We start from the raw sequence: 21,349 nt of genomic DNA on the forward strand, positions 1-21,349 counted from the left end.
AACATACAAAATAAATGTAGGGTATAAATAAAAGAAGCTGCAATGATGCGCTGTGGCTGGCAGGGGATTAACAGCAAACAGCGCTATGGCATAAAATAAAAGATTCTAATGGGGCAGAGAAACGTAAAAATGAAAAAATAATAATAATAATAATAAAAGTGCTCTTTTTTGCGCTCTTTTTGGTGCTCTTTAATGTATTTATTTTTCATTTGTGTGCTCTGTCTTGTCTTCTTCTGCAAGTTACTGAGTCTGATATGGTGCAACTGTAACAAAACAATTTCCTCCGGGATAATAAAAGTATTCTGATTCTGAAGTAGGGTGACGGTGGATAAATATACTCATCACTAAGTAGTTTGGTTCTGCTATACAGTTTTATATTTCCTAAAAAAAACAAGTACAATTATTTGTTTTGTTTTTTTTGTGTTGAAATAAATGCTGGTTTATTGTATGTGGTTTATTAGAGTCATTACGGTCTATGTTGATTTATCATGTTTATTATGTGCAATTACTACACAATCTAACAGATCCAAAATGGTCCTGAAGGGGTTTGAGTGTTACAGTAGAATATTAGTATTATTCATAAAGGTTTTTTTTTGTTTTTATTTTATTTCACATTGATATGGATGCTGGCTCATGGTCTTTGTTTTTTTTTACCCCATGTAATAGTCTAATTCATTTTCTGTTGATCTTGGGCTTGGCCCACTTTATTTATGCTATTATTATGTAAGAAGTTTAACTTTAATATGAGGGCCGTGCACTTGGTGTAGGGTTTCGCACTCTTGCCTTTGCAGCAAGATAACCCGGATTTCGAGTGTGGGTTTGCATGTTGCTCCCACAGTCTAACAACATGCAGATTTGCGGATTAGGTAAATTGGACGCTTGAAATTGACCACGATTGTGAGAGTGGATGGCTGTTCGCTGAGATAGGCGCTATAGCGACCCTCATGTGGAGGATAAAGTGCCAGATGAGTGAGTGAAAAAATGAGACTATCATGACTGCAGGCTGATTTGCTCATGAAGTGTAATAAATCGCAGTATCTTCATGGCTCATGTAAAGGATTAGGAATCTCTCTATCGTAGTTTGGCAAACTAGGCGCCTCCAAGCAGCATCTTGCATAAGGCCCCCACAAAGCTAGAAACAGTCCTGATTTGACTCATATTTACTAGTGCAATAAGTGCGACAGCGCCTCGGTCACTCTTCATTGCATTGCACAAATCTCTGATTGATTACACCGTGGATTGATTGGTCACATCCCGATCAGCTGTAAACATTGATGCTATTGTAGCCTCACAATGGCCTTGGTTCTGTGGGTGACCATGCTACTTAAAGATATGGATCATTTTATAAAGAGAAAAGAAAACAGGCACTTAAAGGGAGAAAGACTGAGACCCTGTAAGTGATGTGAAAGGCTATAATGCACTTAGTAACTGAGGTGGCCTTAAGTACCGCATATATTTTCATTTTATGTTTTAAATGTGAATGATTATGATCAAAAATGTATATTTAAACAAAGCGATTTCCATGAGTGACTTCAGTTGCCATAGCTGCAAATCTAAACTGATGTTAATGAACCTCATCTCTGAGGAACTGGTTAAAAATAGGGCCAAGATTTGAATTGTGGTTACAGTTAGGTTTAGGTATTAATTAGTTGAGGTTAAGGATAACGGTTCAAAGCAGAATCCTTAAAAGGATAGCTGTGTTTTTACATGTGCGTGTGTTTAAAGCTGCCGAAATTCCAACAACAGGGCTAAGACTTTCTGAGAATTTTTTTTTTTAATCATGTGCCATGAGATCGTCATGTGCTATAGTTCAAAGTGGAGTATTTTTTTGCGAGACAATGCACAGGAATGCTAATCGAGTCGAATCGAATGTGAATGAACAAGTTAATAAATGTCAAGAGTAAACACAGCCATCTTTCCTTGGCACAGTTGAAATAAAATTCACATTAGTCTGATTGAGCGCATTTGAATTTGAAAGAGTCGGCCTGCACTGCCCCTGGGTTTAATCCATCAACTCCTGAAGACTTTGTTCTGATCTACAAGTTCTTCACCAAAGCGTGAAATCACAAAGGCTCTATTGTGGGCTTGTTACAGCAGCACTTACAGCTGATCAAGTGATGATGCATGTGATCGGGGGGATGCTGCTCAGGAACACAGGGGGTGGCAGCACAGTCAGGAAGGAGGGACGACAATCCGAAAGGTCACTTTTCTCCCAATGAATGCTGAAAACAGACATAGAAAAAAATAATAAAATACTGACTCACATTAGTGCATAAACACAAAGGTTAGCCCAGAATTTTTTAAAGTTTTTTTTTGGTTTGAGGGGCTGATGTGGTGCATGTGATGCATGTCGTATTTTCACGGGACATGGGCATGAGATGGGGGTGTGATGATCACAGGAGGGAATTTAAGTCAGTATTTATGAGTTTATGTTCAGTTAAAATAAAAAAAAAAATGCTTTCTTATATATTAAGGAAGCAGGGTAAGCATAGAATATAAAGAAGGGTGAAGAAGTGGAATGTGATAAGTCTAGACTTCTACCCACTCAACTTGTGTTGAATTGAATAGATTTTTATTTTTCTTCATTCATTTCATTGTTGTATGTTGACCCTTTTAAATAAAAATCATGTTTGCAGTTCTGCCGTCGCACGGCTAATCTTTTATTGCAATTCAGTTCCAGAAGAAACACTTTGATTTTGTCTTGACTGCATTTACAAAAGCAATAAAATGGTGATATAAAGTATATAAAAAATTGTAAAGGCAAACTATCACTTTTGAAAGGAGAAGCTCCTAACTTTTGTGAGAGAGAAACTCTTTTATCATTTATCGATTGACGATTTTGTCACCAGTTGTGGTCATGTTATGAGCAAAAATCATTTCCAGTTTACAGTGTGAAGAGATGGTGTGACTGGTAGGTTAACGTCATACGTAAACTAAACTTGTTTGTAGTGTAGTCACTCTACGTTGTCATGGTGCAAAGGTAAAGGGAGACCAATGAAGCCATTTTTGAGACACTACACCACATGTCAAACTCAAGGTCTGGGGGCCAGATGTGGCCCGCCACGTCATTTTATGTGGCCCGCGAGTGATTAATTGGTCTTAAAAATCTGTGTTAAAATAGGTCGATGCTGCTTTAAGGCGTGCGTTGACCATAAGGCAGTGAAAGATAGCTTTATTTTAGCTGAAGAAATGGCTCGTGAAGTCTTTTTCTGAGGGTGCGTTTTTAAAGCAGTGCCTGCTGAAGGTGTGTGAGCAGGTTTGCCCCGACCAGATACAGACTCTTAAAACTGTTAGTTTGTCAAGAAACACCATCGCAAGACCTGGTTACATCTATAATGCATAATATTTGTAACTTGAATAAGTAATAAGTACAGAATGTTATTTAGCAATATGTTACGGAGTAGTTACCTCTATTTTACATTATATTTATTCCATTTATTTAGTTATCTGGCCCTTTGAGGGTAACCATTATGCTGATGTGGCCCTCATTGAAAATGAGTTTAACACCGCTGCACTACACTATATCACAGTAAGGTTAATGAATTCATGTGCGTACCAAAAAAAAAATAAATAAATCTCCAAAAATTAAGAAACCATTCTCTATAAACTGCAACGAGAGAGGGTTGTGTGCAAAAACATTCAGCAGGTCATATTGTTCAACATGCCTAAATGCGGTTTTCTCCGGGTTCTCCGGCTTCCTCCCACAGTCCCAAAACATGCAGATTTGGGAATCAGGTGAATTGGTCACTCCAAAATTGACCGTAGGTGTGAGAGTGCGAGTGAATGGTTGTTTGTGTCTCTGTGTGGACCTGCGATGGACTGGCTAACTGTCCAGGGTGTACCCCGCCTATCGCCCTATGTCAGCTGTCATCCTCCGGTGTAGAATAAAGCGGTAGATAATGGATGGATGGATGCCTAAATGCATTGAGTTGTTGCCGCTTTGATTGGCTGTACATTAACAAGCTGTTTAAGTGTTTATTCACTGAAAATCAAGTGCACGGTGAAGCTTCAGCTTCTCCACGCTAATCATCTCCCATGTATAGTCCTCCGAGTTTGAAGCAGGCGCTAATCCTGTGCCACGCATGTGCTCACTTGGCAAGGTGAGAGTCCGATGATCCGTGTCACACAGCAGACATTCCTCGCATACTTGCGTGCCTTAAGGTCTAACGGTAGAGTAGCGTAATATGTACATAGAGAGCAATTATGTGGACAAAGCGGGCAGCTGTTTTAGTGATATAGTGCCTGGTGGTATAAGAACAATTATGGTGTGTCTTCAGGGAACAGTAACATGTTCTGAGAAAGCTGAATGTACAGTAAAAGGGACATTGTGGTGCTGCATCAGTAGGTTGCTTAGTGACAAGCAGATGCCCTGCTGGGAACAAAGTCTATGTAGATCAGGAGAACACAAAACACGCACAATACAAGGAATAGCATATTAACAAATAGATATGAGAAACCCATTTCCAGTGCAACCCGTGGTCACGGAACAGCTCCACATATTCTGATCTCTCCACAAGGGGTTGTTGAGGTCGCAGAACTATAGAAGAGGCTTAGCATATGAAGCAGTGTTTTCCCTACGATCATTCAGCAGCGGTACACCACCAACTCTGCTGGGTGTCCAACCTCAATACTTCCACGTAAGGCTGCAATCAATAGCGATCAAACAATCGATTAATCTGTCAGGCTCTATTTCTGTGTTATCAACTGAGTAATAAACGCTCTCTGTATCACCCAATATCACAAATGTGCTATTAATTATACTAATATGTATTACCTGGGGCCCATGAATGGTGTAGTGGTTAGCACTCTTGCCTTTGCAGCAAGAAAACCTCGGTTCCTGGATTCGAGCCCCGTTTGGAACAACTTCGGAACAAGGGCCCTTCTGCAAGGAGTTTGCATGTTCTCCCCGTGTGTGTGGGTTTTCTTCGGGTTCTCTGGCTTCCTCCCACAGTCCAAAAACATGCGATATGGGGATTAGGTGAATTAGTCACTCTTAATTGACCGTATGTGGCCCTGTGATGGACTGGCGAACTATCCAGGGTGTACCAGGGTCTATATCGCCCCAATGTCAGCTGAGATTGGCACAGCACCCCTCGCGACCATCTGGTGGAGGATAAAGCTGTAGATGATGGATGGGTGTATTACCTGTCATTAAAGAAAACACTGTGACAGTTAGAATAACTGTATGAAAACAAGTGCAGAACGCATCAAAACATTGTAAACAGAGGAGATTGAAACAGATTAAAAGAAAAAGTTGAACAGATAGAAAGTGGAAAGACAGTCAGAGTGGAGGGCGATGTTTGGTGGGAGGGAGGTCCAGAGGTGTGGGGCAGGGTAAACAGACAGACAATACAGGGAGGTGGATGGAGGAGATGTTAATGGTCAGGAGTTCAGGGAGGTGGGGAGTATGAATATGGATGGCTTGAAGGTAAGGAGCAGAATTTTTTACCTCCGCCAAGGAGGTATATGTTTTCGCCAGAGTTTGTATGTCTGTTAGCAACAACTCGAAAAGTCACGGACGGATTTGGATAAAATTTTCAGGAAATGTCCACAATGGGACCTGGGCGTGATCCATAGGGGGGCTGAGCTGCCTTGGCGGAGATCTGCGCTCTCCGAGTGCTTTTCTAGTTTCATATGTATTCTGCATCTCAACTGAAACACTGTCTCGTAGTTGGTCGACGTTACATCAAAATGACACTGAAATCTGATTTGACATGAAAATCTAGGGTTAGTTCCGCTAATGCGGGGGGCTGCATGAACTGCATAACAAATACACTTTGCTTGGCATCAAAGGAGGAAACAAATCGCAGCGCCCGACTGTGTACGTCATATTATTTGAGAAGCGGGAACCATTCAATGATAAACACTTAACTATAATTAACTATAAATATTTATATATCTTTCTTTCAGGCAAATTCTCACACTGCTTTGCTGTTTTTTTTTTTTAAAGCCAGTATGTTGCATATTCCCTTCATAGATTAACTCACCACACAACAACATATCTTCATACACACATTTTCTGCATAAATAAATAAATCATTTTTTGTTACTGTTACCGTTTTGAGGACCACATTTTCAGTTCACCTTACAGAGACCTTGGTCTGGTAAAGTCGATGTCACCAGGAACAAGTAGGAAGAGTGTCGCTTGTGATTCATTATGATTCAGTTTGAATGATTTCTTTGTTATGTGGAGCAAAGAAACAGAGAAAATATTCACATTTAAGCAGCTAAAACAATCAGAAATCTTGCCTTCAAACCGATTAATCGATTATCAAATTAGTTGACGATGAATTTAGTTATCGACTAATAATCGATTACAGCTCCACTTTGTAGTGACTTTTTATACATTTGCAGCAAAACGAACATGCACTCTTTTCACATTCGAGATGTCTGACGACATTACGTTCTTAGCATGTTGTGAAATTCCTGATGCTGACTTTCACACAGCTTAAAACAGATTGGCTCGTGACAACATGCACAGTGGAATAAATCCTTAATCTACACTGCACTGGATCCTATTACCTAAAGTCCACAGGTTTACAGTTGAGCTACAAAGTCAGTCCAAAGTCATTTCCATCACTCACTCAGAACCCATGCGCATCCTGGAAGAACACGGTATTTTTCTCATACTTTATGCACAGAAAATTGGCCTGAACGTTGTTGTTGTCCAAACCTTTATGCAGCCAAAGACTTGGATCTATATTTCCTCCCTCAGCAGCGGTTGTGTGTCAGTAATTGCGGTGCTGCCGTCCTACACAGTTGTTTATACAATCACCACAGAAGATATTTTTATAAAATACACAGACACTGCATACGATTTACATGAAGAAACTTCATTAGCGATCATAAGGTTTCCTGTCCCTCAAGGCCTGAAACATTTATTTCATTTAAACCTGTCACAACATCACTGGTCTGCGGCAAAGTGATGAAATAATTGCTGCACATGGAGGAGTCACTGGCTGAATAAATTATATATGAAAATGATTTTAATATGTTCGAAACCTTGCAGGTTTTATTTCAAGGATGAGGGAAGTGCAGAACTGGCTTGAGTTTTCTCGGTGTCAGGAAAGGTTTTCATACTGTGTATTTTCATAATTCCCTGCATGTTATTATTATTATTATGTACCATAAAAACCAAACTGATATTGAACATCCACTGGATTGTTCTCCGTCAAACAATTTAATGTGTCCCCCGCCGCTTAAATATTTGTTTTTAATATTTATAGACTCATTTTGCATGATAAATGTGTTCTTTTATTATGAAAACAAACAGCCAAGCTAGACTTGAATGTCAAGTGGACCCCAGGCCATTTGAATTTGAGAGCCCTGCCTGAGGCGTTTTTGCTTTACGTGACAATGTAAAGTCGACGTCTGCCACAACGGCTCAAGCTACACTTGTGATTTGGAACCAAGGCTTGTCGACAACTGACTTTTATTTTGATTTTTAAAGCCTATGCAGTCACCTGTTGCTTTTACTTAGTTATACATTTGTTCCAATCTTTAAGTTCATCCTTTCCATTCTTAATTTTATTTCACTTCCACTCTTTGCATGCAATACTTGTTCCATTTAATTGAATGTGCAATAATTTATTCATATTTTTCTTAATTAATTTCTTAATTACTTTGTAACGTCGTTAAATAAACTTCACGTTATTGTGTGCAAGTTCCTCTTATGATTGAAAGGTGCTTTAATAAAATTCTTCATTTGTCTTTGTTAAATAATTATTCCATTGTCACAAAAAGGAAGAAAAAAAATAACAACCATGAACAAAAAGACATCAGCTGTGCTGTGAGCAGCCACAGCTCCCACCAAGATATTAACGATGCAACTTAAAGGTTCAGTATGTAAGAACCGACGTCATTGCACCGCAGAAAAGATGTAAACTCTCTTTCATGCCTCTATCTGACATTTACCCCTTTCATCATTGTTGGCTCATGCATTGGGCTTACATGTAACCACCACCATGTACACGTCTCCTCAGCCTGCTGCAGAAACATGGCAGCTTAAGATGGCAGCCTATGTAAAGGAAAGACCTTGCATATAAAAGGATTATTATATGACAATAAACACTGGACCTTTTTTGTGATCATGTCAACCAATGTAAGACAGTTTGATGGAGAACCTGTAGAGATGATGTAAGCTTCAAGTATTTATTATGTAGATTTCATTTAGAGGACAGCAGTAGCACAAAAGAGGAGAATGCAGATGGACAAATCACCAAGCATGAGCCACTGGCTAATTCATTCTTAATCAGTTATTTATTTCAGTTACAGTGTGTGCTTTCTTAACCCTTTAACACTGAGCGTATCGCAGACGACACAGTTTTCATTACTGCAATTACACGATGGTTTGTGCCTTGGAAAAAGTTGCGACGGTTTCTGAAAGCGTGGAGAAGTTGCATAGCAACATGTGGTTATTACGGTAATTTCAGTCGTGCTGTTGCGTGAAACCTGTCAAATCAGCGTCTTTGTCACCAGAGGAGAGAGGTTTTTTAGCCAGTGTTACTTTAAATGTGTCATACTGTTGAAATTTCAAATTTCACACGCAAAATCTGTTGTTTGTGTACAACTACAGTGTTTTTTCTAAACAATGTTTTTCGTTTTTCTTCATTTTAAATTGTTAATACACTATTTTAACTTGCAGTAACCTGCAAATAACTGCATTTTCTGTTTCCCTTTTATGGTTAAAATAATCAACAACAAAAAATTAATCCAGACAGACATTTTGAGGCCTTCGATTTGTGCTCTGCTACAATTTTGCTTTGCTTGCATTACACTCTATGACCTCTGCCCCTAACATCTGCTTTATCTCTGCTGACGTAAAGCCGTACTCCTCCAAGACCTCGACGGTGTGCTCGCCAATGACGGGGTCAGGAGTGAGGCAAGGCTCCGCAGGGGTGCGAGAGAGAGCAGGGGCAGGGCGGGGGCTTTCTTCGCCACCGGAGTCCTTCACGAAAGAAGCTCTTTCTTGGTTATGTGGGTGTGAGCTCACCTGGTCGAAAGACAACACAGGTGTGACGCAGGCATCGGTGCCGTCGAACACCCTCGACCATTCGGCCTGCGTCTTTGAAGCGAAACGTTCGGTGAATATCTGTCTCAGCCCTGGCCAATCACTGAAGCTCATCTGAGGAGGCAAAGCTCCAGCATCCAACTCTAAACCTGCGGAGAAAAAATATTAACCAATAAGCTACAGGAGGTAACATAATAACAAGGAAGCTTTCATCACACGGAGTTCCACCAACTCCTATAATTATACTGATGGTACATAGATTACAAGCACAATAGCACGTTAAGTGCTACTTGTCACTTCTAAAGGTCATACTCCAATCTCCTGGTAGAAGAAGGAAAAGATATTTGTCTTATCCAATTCAAGCAATGACATTTCATCAATACCCTGAGAAATGTACAGTGAATCAACTGTAAGTTACAAATACAGTGTTTAGTGGTTATTAAACTGAGAACAAATTGCACCAATTGCTGTATACAAGCTATGCTCAAGGCACTTCACATAGGCAGAGTGCTATTATAGAGAGGAAGCTGGTCTCTCTATGAGCACACACACATGATTGGCTTCTGGACTTAATTTCATTATGACCTTTACAGGTGAAAAGTTAACCTTTTTTAAACTTTTGAATGCACATGTCCAATTGTTCAAAGTTTCAGGACTTATTGAATAACATGCTGTTCTCTAACAAGGTGATTAACCGCAAAAATCACAACAACTGTCTGTTGTTGTGGTCCAATTATTATTGAACACCTAAAAGTTCTGGTTTAATGGCAATTTCTATTCAAAGAGTCCTCTTCTTCATGATGTTCACATTTTGACATCATGAGACCAAGACAACACTTTCAAATTTATCAAGTTATTGCGACATTGAGATGTTTTGTTGTGGTACTGCCACCACTGTTTATAGCTCTCGTTTGTGATGAGGAAATAACCACTGCATCCTTCTACTTAAATGCCCTGCTTTCATAGTGCTATAAGATATAATGATAATAATAACACATGATAAGGTCATTAGTTACTTTTTCTAGTGCCTGAAAACTAAAACCGAGTGTTGTTGCTGTGCAGATAAGGTTTAAAGTGTGTGAGAAGCAGCCTGCCTCCAGCACATCATCAAGGTGAACACATTCTCCTGAGCAAACCGGTTGGATAGCAAACCACTCTCACAGTCCACACATTAGAAAATCCGACTGTGGTAGTGTGTAGAAATAAATGTCCCAAACCCCGACTGCGAGCAGTTGCTTAGGAACTGAACTGCTGTTTCAATCACGTCATTCATCCAGATTTCTTTAAGACCGAAGACATGAGAAGAGAAGAGTGTGTTTCATCAAAATGCTATGTTTTCATTAACCCTCCCAACTGAGTTCCCAACTGAGGTTTTAATCATCAATGATTTCAAAGACAACACTCGTCATAGAGAAATTAAAACATACAATGCATGAAGTAATTTCTTAAAGGTCCCATAGTATATGCTATTTCTCCAAGTTAAACTAGTTCCCTGGTGTCCTAATGAAATACCATAGGGATGAAGCACCACAGCAGCCCTGTTCAGAACTCTCCGTTTAGTAAAAAAAAAAAAGAAGAAAAAGTAAAACGAAACTTAAGGCGACAGGAAATGATCAGCCACAGAGGCTACTGGGAGCTAACAGCAGTTAGCATTTGTAAAAGTGATCATTTGGCTCTAGCAGGCACATTGCCGTCATATATAACATGTATCCACTGGACAGATAAATCCTCTGTGGCTTGAAGTTTGAGTAGGACTCTGTGCTGCACTGTGGAGACAAGAATAGAACTTTTCGTGGACTTCAGGTTTTCGGATACTGTTGCCCTCGCCAGCACTCTCGATTGTTTTACGGACAAAGCGGAGCTCTGCGAGACAACAATTCCAGGAATTTAGCATCAAGTCAACATTGCCCGTTTTATCTCCTGTACTTAGACTGAGGAGGACCACAAAAACATGAGTGAGTCATCTTTTTTCACACTGGTGACTGGTAGGGCCTCCAGAGTCCCAAATATATAAGGATTTAAATGATTAAAAAGTTGATTTTGCATAACATGTGACCTTTAATGTAGGATGATGATAGGATATTGATTTCTATGGACTGTAGGAGTTTTTTGGTTCGTACATAACAAACTATATAACAATAGTGTTGTCGATTCAACGTATTATAATACAGAAATGTTACATATTATATCTTGAAGCTGGTAAAGTGCCTTCAGTCTATATTAGAATAGTACTCACCCTGAAGCAGCTGTTGGTAGAATTGCGGCTCGATGGCACCCACGGCCATGTACTTTCCATCCGACGTCTCGTAAGTATCGTAGAAGGGCGCTCCGCTGTCGAGCATGTTCTCGCCTCTAGAACGGTCCCACATACCAATACTTCGGGCTTTCCATACAAATGAGCCAACATATGCAGCTCCTTCCACCTGAGGATAGAGGGTTGGGGAAACGTATACATTTCCCATGCATAAGTCATAAATAAATTATAAAGGGCAGCAAAATACATGTAAAGCAAGTGAAGCTGATTTTTTTTTTATTATCATTAATTAATTAATGCTTTGCCCAGAGAGAAAATATAGTGTATTGAAATTTGATATGTTACACTAGTTGTGGGCAGCAGATCAAAGTGGAAAATGCACACAAAAGATGAAATGTCATACAGAATTATGTCATCCTTACATCTCTGGTTTTAGTGTTATTGCTTTGAGTTTACTCTTTTATTTGCCGTCTTGCTCTTATTTATTGTTTTATTTCCTGTTCACGCTCATCCACCATATGAGGGTCACCCGGGGAGGAGCAGCAAATCCCAGCGGGTGGGGGGTTCATGTCGCCCGTCCATCACAGGACCAACACACAGAGACTAAACAAGCATTCACTCTCACATTCACACCTAACGGTCAATTTAGTGTGTTCAATCGGTTTAATCGCCACACGGCAAGTTACACTGTGGGAGGAAGCCGGGGGAGAACATGCAAAAACACCCTCAGTCAAACCAGGATGCAAAACGATGACCTTCTTGCTTTTAGGATCCATATGTCAGCCATTGCTTCCCCGTGTAACCCCTTTTATATCGTTCTCTTGCTCTTATTCACTTGGTCAGTATCCTCTGTTTTTAAAAGTGCAATATTAATAAAACATATTGTCATATTCATATACATGAAAACATAAAAATTACTTGTCGAATAATTGAAAAAGCTAGTAAAAAAAAAAATTCAAAAAGGACATTTTCCACTGACAATTACCTTGTAAACCTCTAGCCATCTATATATATATATATTATGTATTTTAATGTGCACAAGCCATTATCGCTGCTGCAGCAGCAGCTGCTGAATGAATAACAAAAAAACAGCTACTGGGTTGAACCATAACCAAAATACAAATGATTCACTGCCTTTGTTTGCCCTGGAGAGACAGTCAAGTTAAACACATAAATATGATAAGAAAAAACACCACTGTCCTGTGAAAAAGCCAGAGTGTCTTTCAATGGCGGGAATAGTAAAAAAAAAACCTCCATCACTGCTGATAATACAACACAATCAATCAGTTCTGCTGTTCAGAATATATTTTTCAGAGCAAAGAGCCTGAACAAGAAAAGGAGATTCTTCTTCTTTTGCTACACTGAACTTTTATAAAGAAAAACAGCTCATTCATTTTTTTCTTTTTGCATTTCTCAGTGCAGAGAGAGTCCAGCCATGGAAATTGGAACATGGAACTAATTTGGGCCAAAATTGAGAACCGTGTATGAACTTTGGACTCGGGGGCGAAAGCTGTGATTATTCCTTGAACATGTTCCTATTGGACGATATAAGTTTTTTTTAATGACTGGCCTCGTGCACCATACTTTATCATCCATTTTCCTCTAAATGGAAACATGGATTTACAAAACTTTACGTTTTTCTGACCAATATAACCGAGTGCCCCCCCCCCCCCTTTGGGACGGTTCAATGCATTCTCATTTCCTGGTTGGCTTCAGAAGGGTCCCAGAGGTTTTTTATGAGTGCAAATGACAAAATGCTGCAGACTGAATGAACTCAACCGGAGCACATTCCGCTCATGTTTTGAGGGAAGATTTTGATATCATGTCAAGAAATATTGCTCAGTCCTGAAGAAGTGTTGTTGGGGACAGATGGGCTGCTAACTGCGACTGCATCCGAAAATATCTGTGAAATGTTGACAAGACAATAAATGACCTTTCAACTGAAATATCTGTCTTCCGATATGATGTCTATGGTATTACAACACAACCATTTAGTTAAGGTTAGGGAAAGATTGTGGTAATATAAGCAAAGGTAAGCAATCTCAATCTCAGCAATACAATCACTCCATAAACCTTAAGATAACAAAAGTTACAACTCTGCTACTTTGTACTCGGGAATAAAGATACTGATATACTAATGTCACAACCCTGATTTCCTCCCAATACCAATATCAGTCTCAGATAGCCTATTACTTTTTCAAACCAAAACAAAATCACTAAGCTGTGAAATAGGGCTGATGCATTAGTCACTAAGATATAACAAGTAATTTGAAAAACACAGCGCTCCGACTGTGTGAGAGACATTTGCAGCCATCAATCATGTCTGCTCACTTGGCTGTGGTGGTGACAGACGGAGCTTTTCTGATATTCGATTCACGCCTCCGAATGTAATCCATTTATACGCTGCATGACATGATGATTTCTAGGAGGACTTTTGCCCAGAACGCATTCGAAAACAACAAAAAAAACAGGTTTTTAAAGCAATTATGCACTTATACAAACATACTTATACTAAGTAGTCCTACAAATAAACCAAAAATAAACATCGACACACTGCACCTTATTATATGATAATAATAATGTTGTGTTTGCCTGCTTGCCATTATTTTTTACGATGTGCGCCTCGTGAGATTGTTTATGAAATGTGTGTACAAACTTAAAAGGCTGAGGCTTGTTATCAAATATTTGTAACTTGAATTCAATATATTGAGGGAGAACAAACCAGCACAGGCATTAAGTATGACTCAACGTTAACCCATTTACAGCTGGATTAAAGGACAAGAAACACACGCGCACGCACACACACAGTGCTGCAGAATATAAGTGTTCCTTTTACCTGGAACAATCCGTTTTTATGTCATAGAGCATTAATATATATATATATATATATATATATATATATATATATATATATATATAACATTGTAATGCCATTGACTGAATAATAAATAACTGCAATGGAAAACCACTTTTTTCACAATTTATCTCATAATTATGACTTTATCTCATAATTTTGATTTATTTATCTCATAATTATTACTTTATATCTCATAATTAGGACTGTTTTATCTCATAATTATGACTTTTTATTTCATAATTTCAATTTTTTTATCTCGTATTTATGAATTTTCATACCTTTATCTTTTTTTTCTAGCGGACACAGACTTCCGTAGGGGCACTTGTCCATTTCCTATTAAATAAGCTAAGAATAAATATTGGCAATATTCGCGCTTAAATGAAATTATTTCTACCTGTTAAAGTGGAAAAAGAATTTGGACTAACGATGCATACATTATATTGCCTGCATGCAGACACACAGCATCAGCCCCAACACATATTTAATCTCTTTTTACAGTTATCTATGTACATGTATGCCCACCACCTACAAAGAACTCTCAGAGAACGCAATTAACGAGATCTCACACAGAGACAACACTATCTACATTCTACATCCAAATACTTAGCCTGGAAAGAGCTTTAAGTAAGGAAGTCTTGTCAAAATTGGCCTTTAAAGGCAAGAAACCACTTGCAGTAAAAAGGGCTAGCATCAATTTTACATGGAAATATAACCCACTACAGAATGAACATGTTGCATGAAGGCGGATAAAATTAGCTGTGCTTTCATGAATGAGAAGATGTTGCCCCCAGGAAGAATAAACCCCCTTTATGGTGTTTGAGAAGTCTTCAACCAGGGTAAAATTATTTGAATGGGTGTAGGAATACACCCACACCATAACATTCTCTAACTTGCAGTTTATTTGCTCGAGGGCTCTGAATGAGTCCTGACCCTGGCCTGTGTTTCGTGAACACAAACTGATTTTTTGGCACATTTATCAATATGACATTTTCTGTATCTGCTCCTTCCAGTACCCCGAGAAGCAGATTATATTTCACGTCACATTTAAATGGCGGCCTCTGTGCCAAAGTACATTTGGAATCTGACAAAACGCTTACCATGCTAGCATCGATGATCTGACCTTTCCCTGACTTGGTCCTCTCCAGCAGTGCCATGACTATTCCCAGGGCACAGGTGAGTCCACCGCCTGCAAAGTCTGCGAGCAGATTCAGTGGAGCATAGGGTTTCTCTCCACTGCGTCCCAGTCGAGATAAAAGCCCTGTGAGGGGAAAAGGAGACTTTACACGAATGACAGCGTTGTGTGAGGAAGAATAATTGAATGCTGACACATGCTCAGCCCCAAAATTGAGAGGAATTTAATGAAATGAAATAAGTAGTTGATTCCGAAACAATAAGTCGGAAAGGAAAGGTCACAGCTCATTTAACGGGAACACTTTTAATTGTATGCAAAGAATTAATTCTAATTAAGACATCTAATTAGACAAAAGAGCACAAATGATTTAACTTGATTTGAATTATGCAAAAAAACTTGGTTTAATGGTTTGATTAGCATTAAACTTTTCTACAAAGCCAGTCATTTTGCTTCCGTGCAACCCACTCAGATATTACATTAAACACCCCACACCCCCAGCATCAGGAACATTGACTCATTTTCCACTTTCAAATCCCATCTGAAAACCCACCTTTTATGGACAGTCCTTTCTAACTCTCATTGTTCACCCCTCTGCATCTGTTTTGTTTACATTTAATTATTCCTGTAAGGTGAACCTTGAGTGTCATGAAAGATTCTCATGTAGAAATACATACACTTAGAAATAAAAGTGCTAAATAGAAGTTTCTTCGGCTTGTCCTCATAGGAGACCCATTTTTCGCTACAGGTAAGACCTTTTCTTATAAAGGTTCCACCTGGAACCCTTTTAAAATCCTTTATTCAGGAAAGGGGTTTTAAAAGGTTCTCTGGATCAAAATGTTTTATACTGGAACCATTAGTGTTACCAAGAACCCTTGAAAAACCCTTTCTTCGGGAAAGGTTTTTTCTGAAGCAAATGGTTCCAGGTAGAACCTCAGCCCTTGTAGAAGGACCCTTTTGGAACCCTTATTTCTAAGAGTGCTGGGACATTTTCACACATGACAGTGTTAGAAAAAACATCTCTCTGCCTTCAGTCATCAAACGATGAGCAGAAATGGGAGCTCGCTCGGGTTTCCTTAAGTTAGAAATGTAGAAAAATACATATTTTAATATGTAATAGTAAATTTTCTAACTACTAATACCATGGGGAGTTAACACTGGACTGGATTTCTGAACAAATCCAAGCAAACTTTCCTCAAGTGCTGTTTTTATTCGGGTTTTAAAAATGAAACTTGTCTTACAAGTTTCCAAAGTCAAGTGTTACCAAGTGCAAGAGCGACGAGAACGGTGCGTCGCTAAATAAAATCAAGGCAAAGAAAAGGCTGAAAATGCACAAATTTCAAAGGTCGTTGAAAGCAAGATGTGTATAATTAGTACACTAGAGAGGAAGCTGTGAATTACACGCATGTAATCTCACCCCACTATCTCAAAGTACACTGGTAATATTCAGTCCAGTAATATAAACAAACACATAGGTTATTACCCGACATGGCGAGGTAGTTGATGTCATGCCCGGCTGCATTGGCATAAGCCCCAGTCTGCCCATATCCCGTCAACCGAGCATAGATGAGACCAGGATTTTCCTTCAACATATCATGTGGACCAAGCCCCAGTTTCTCCATCACACCTGGATCATCACATGTGAGTCAGAGAGTATATTTTTAGAAAAATTAAATAAATAATTTTATGGACCAATTAGTACTTTATCTGTCACGAGACACATTCATGAAAAAGGGTCTTTTGCGACGAGAGGAATTTCTTTCCCCTTCAATGACAAAATGAAAAAATCCACATTATTCTTCCACATTTCAATAATAAGCATTAATATGCAATCACAGTTTATCAATATTACACTAAATTATACTATACGTTTTTAGTAAAGGGTCTACTGAAAACGCTTATGGTTCAAATCATGTGGATCTACCCTGCCATACAAAATTAAATGCCCTTTTTACTGACAAATTTTATATGACGGCATGTCCCTCGACCCTGTCACATCTCCGAACATCTCATCACTATTTGAGGCTAAAACAGACATTTATTAAAAATGTATGTATGTGTGCATGTACAGAAACTGGAGACTGGAACCTCCAGAGCAAACTTATTAAATAAACTTCAACTAGTTGGCATCACATCAATATTTAAATAGAATACATATAGTCAGTCTCAAGATATGCTTTCTTTGGTGCCCTGACCTTTACGATAGGGCTCAATGACCACATCAGACTGGACACAGAGCCTCCTGAGCAAAGTGACACCCTTTGCCGTCTTCAGGTTGATGGACACAGACAGTTTCCCCCGTCCTTGTTTGTCCAGCGCCATAGAAACCTTGGTGCGATCCACGCGGATCACCTTTGCTCCAAAGTCTGCCAGGATCATGCCACAGAAAGGAGCCGGAGCCAGGCCTGCCAGCTCGATGACTCTCACTCCAGCCAGTGCCATGATGAAAGGACTATGAAAGCACAATATCAGACAGAATGCTCAGTGCAAATGAAACACAAACGACAGATGGGGTTTTGAGAAATTGCATTTTTGGCTGCATCGATGCTCTATTTTAGCAGTACTATGTTCAAAACACACATCTTTTGGTTTCTTCTATGACTTCTGTTCTGGGAGGGCTTGTTCCAGGAGTGAATACATGGGTTCAGTGTGTAAACAGAAAACAGGTTCACCAATCTAAGTCTTTTGTATGTGTTCTGTGGGTTTCTTTGATAAACGCTGCTCTGTTCAGTAATTATTTCAGTAAATACTTTGGTTCACTGTGCGTCTTGAAAAATTGGCTCTTCAATTATTTGTATTTTTCTATTCTCTTTTTTGTTGTTGTTATGAGACTTGGTTCACTGCAAGTGACCATTTCATCAATACTCTCTTTCCCTTACGAGACAAACAGTATTTAGGTTCTATTAGCATATGTAGCAAAATCTAAGCCAATTTTCATAGATTAGCTAAAAAGATTTACATTCATGTGTGTGTTGCCATCCTTTTAAAGAGAAATTTACAGAGAAAAGCAGTGGGTGAATCCAACGCCTGTGTCACCAAAGAAAAACAAGGTGCAATTGATGATGAAAATAAACATTTGTTTCTTGCACTAAGTGGACAAATGTTTTGGTCCACTAATTCCTTCTCCCACACAGTCTATCCACTATTTCAGCTCAGTAAAAACTGGAAGTGGGAGGGCGATTGCAGTAACGCATTCTTTAAATGTCCTCTATTCACAAAAACAATGTTATCGAACTGTTCCACCTAGTGTTACATAAACGCACCCAATGGCTTTCTATCTTTTGCACTGACTGCACTGCAGGTGTAGCAAACACACTACCACACACAACCTTTACATCCTTTACATCTCAGCAACACTTCAGCAGTATTCTTGGTCTTGAACTATGGTTGATTGTTGCAGTTTCACTGACTCATTAGAGGAGTCATATTATACCCTATTTCTCCAAGTTAACCTAGTTCCCTGGTGTCCTAATGAACATGTCTGTGACATGCTTTGGTCAAAATACCATAAGGATGAAGCACCACAGCAGTTCAATCACCCTGCCAAAACAGCCCTGACCTTAAAAAAACAACAACAACAAAAAAAAAAACTTAAGGGACAGAAAATGACATCAGCCACAGAGGCTACAGGGAGCTAACGTGAGCATTTGCAGGCTCTAGTAGGCACATTGCCGTCATATATAACATGCATTCACTGGACAGATAAATCCTCCGAGGCTGGAAGTTTCTGTAGGACTCTGTGCTGCACTGTCGAGCCAAGAATAGAACTTTTCGCGGACTTCCGGTTTTCGGACACTGTTGCCCTCGCCAGCACTCTCGTGTGTTTTATGGATAAAGTTGAGCTCCGCGAGACAACAATTCCAGGAATTTAGTGCATTGTGACGTCCCAGTGAGCGTGGAAGTCAACATCACGTGTGTTATCTCCTGTACTTAGACTGAGGGGGACATCAAAAATATGAGTCATATTTTTTCACACTTTGCCAACTGATAGTGACTCCAGAGTCCCAAATATAAGGAATCAAAAAGTTGATTTTGCACATCTCACAGTGTCCCTACACACTGATGCAAAATTGCATAGTGCGAGAACAGATAGTAAGGTGCAGAGTGGGAATTCAAAGGGCATCCCTCTCCCTATTACAAACCACAGACTCAACAAAATGTTGTCACGTCAGTTATTTTAGGTAAAAGTTATTTTATAGTTGAAATTGCAAAGTTTTTATCAACCTTTGCTGTGATACAAATAGTAAACAAAATGGCAACACAGTGAGAGCAGAGCAGTGAATGACAGATGTGAACTCTCACCTGCTGCAACAAACACAGCTGGACTTTGAAACGGACGGTTCAGTGCAAGTTAGGTTCTCATTTAAAGTCCAAAGTGGCACACATTGACACATCTTGCTGTCAAAAAGCATGTTAAAGGGCCAATGGGTAAGAATTTGTGAAATCTAACAGTGAGACTATAAGCTGAAACAATTAGACGCCGCTGCTGCTCAGCCCTCCATTGTCCATGCACGTCAGGGAAATACAAAGGCCTACACATACAAGAAAGGAGGAGTTTTTCGTGGGCACAAACCATATACTACCAGAGACCGATTTGAGAAATGTTGTGACAGGAAAAAGGACTTCTTGTGCGCTACAACCACCTTGAACAGGAGTGAGAGCCCAGCGCCCCCCTCCTCCTGATGTACGCCCCTGCACTACCTGCACCATGGCTTTATGTATATCTCTGTACTGTACTATGCATTTTAACGTTTAAGTGCAATTATCCTGTAGGTCCTAAAAGGTCATATATGCAAGTAAACAGTGTACATGGACCTTATTTATATTTCTCTTTGAAAGAGCAGCATTTTTATCCTGATAGCATCATACTACATATATACAATGTATTGTCATCTGTATATACATGGTTATATTTTGTTGCATGCCTTATCTTGTGTTCATTTTGTCACTACACAATGTTGTTTTAGTAAACACTTGCTTTAGCAATGTAAACATATGTCTCCAATGCCAATAAAGGCATTGAGAGAGAAAGAATACTGTATATGCTAAGCAAACCTTGAACTGAATTAGTTTTGACATTGTAGTGTCACTATACAAAAACAACAAGAAGCCATTTTGTGTGGTTATAGCTCTATAAAAAGCCACAAACCGGCCCTGAAACAGTAGTTAATGTACGTGCACATGTGAGAGACAGTCAAAGTGTGGCTCGGCTTACCTTTACTTCCAAACTGAAGTCAGGACAACTCTCCTCTGTGTCAGCACCTAGCTGACAATTCGTGCGTGCTGAGGGTGCGTTTGTTATGTTTGTAGACTTCACATCCCCGCAGAGTATAAAGTAGCTAAACGACAACGGAAAACTTACAGAAACTCTCTAAAAACACACATTAAACCAGGCTAATATGTTTCGGCGTGTGAATGATGTCAGTGTGTGTCAGTAAGTCACGTATTTAAGTGGATACGGCGCAGTGTATGTGTGCCAAAACTACATGCTAGCATGTGGTCACAGTAAGCCTCGTCTGTGCACCGCCATAAACTGCCTGCGGTTGGAAGAGGGTCGACCAGCGAATACTAAGTAAGTTTGCCCAGTAAAAAGTTCGCGTAACTGAGCCGGGTGTATTCCTGTGTACGCCGGTATTTAATAAAAGCGAACCCGGTAGCGCCAGCAGTGACCGCAGCGCGATAAGGTTTCTGGGAAATGTAGTATTCTTTGATGTTGCGTTGTGCTTAACTGTAGGGGCAGTTTTAGCGTTTTAAGCGCATATGTAATTTTGTCTGTGTTCATGCATATAGTATGAATTTTGACAAGGTTGTTTGTTGTTATTTCACGTTGTTATTTCCAGCTCTGCTCCTACAGTAAGTCTAAAATACACTGTGTACAAAAACGTGGTGTGCCATTCAAACTGTAATTTTCGATCTAATTTCCATTAAAGCATGATGCATGCATTGTACTATATCTGGGTGTCAATCTTGTATATTTGGATCGATTTGTCAGTGATAGTTTTACTACTTTACTACTTCTCCACTAGATGGCACTGGTCACAATCCCCCTCCCTCTCAGTGACTTAGCCCAGCCTGTAATAATTCACAAAACATAAACAA

General features: G+C 39.4%; 1 protein-coding gene across 1 annotated transcript; it reads right to left on the reverse strand.

The window, feature by feature from the left end:
- Positions 1 to 8,362: 8,362 nt before the first annotated feature.
- Positions 8,363 to 20,548, reverse strand: amacr (alpha-methylacyl-CoA racemase). Its single transcript, XM_083894950.1, has 6 exons — positions 20,466 to 20,548; positions 17,446 to 17,702; positions 16,734 to 16,877; positions 15,219 to 15,379; positions 11,247 to 11,433; positions 8,363 to 9,159 (listed from the first exon to the last, which is right to left on the reverse strand). Exons 2-6 carry the CDS (start codon positions 17,690 to 17,692, stop codon positions 8,750 to 8,752), a joined length of 1,149 nt encoding a protein of 382 aa, XP_083751076.1. The 5' UTR covers positions 17,693 to 17,702; positions 20,466 to 20,548; the 3' UTR covers positions 8,363 to 8,749.
- Positions 20,549 to 21,349: the final 801 nt, after the last annotated feature.

This window comes from Microchirus variegatus, assembly GCF_963457635.1.
Source record: "Microchirus variegatus genome assembly, chromosome: 1".
NCBI classification, from domain to species: domain Eukaryota; kingdom Metazoa; phylum Chordata; class Actinopteri; order Pleuronectiformes; family Soleidae; genus Microchirus; species Microchirus variegatus.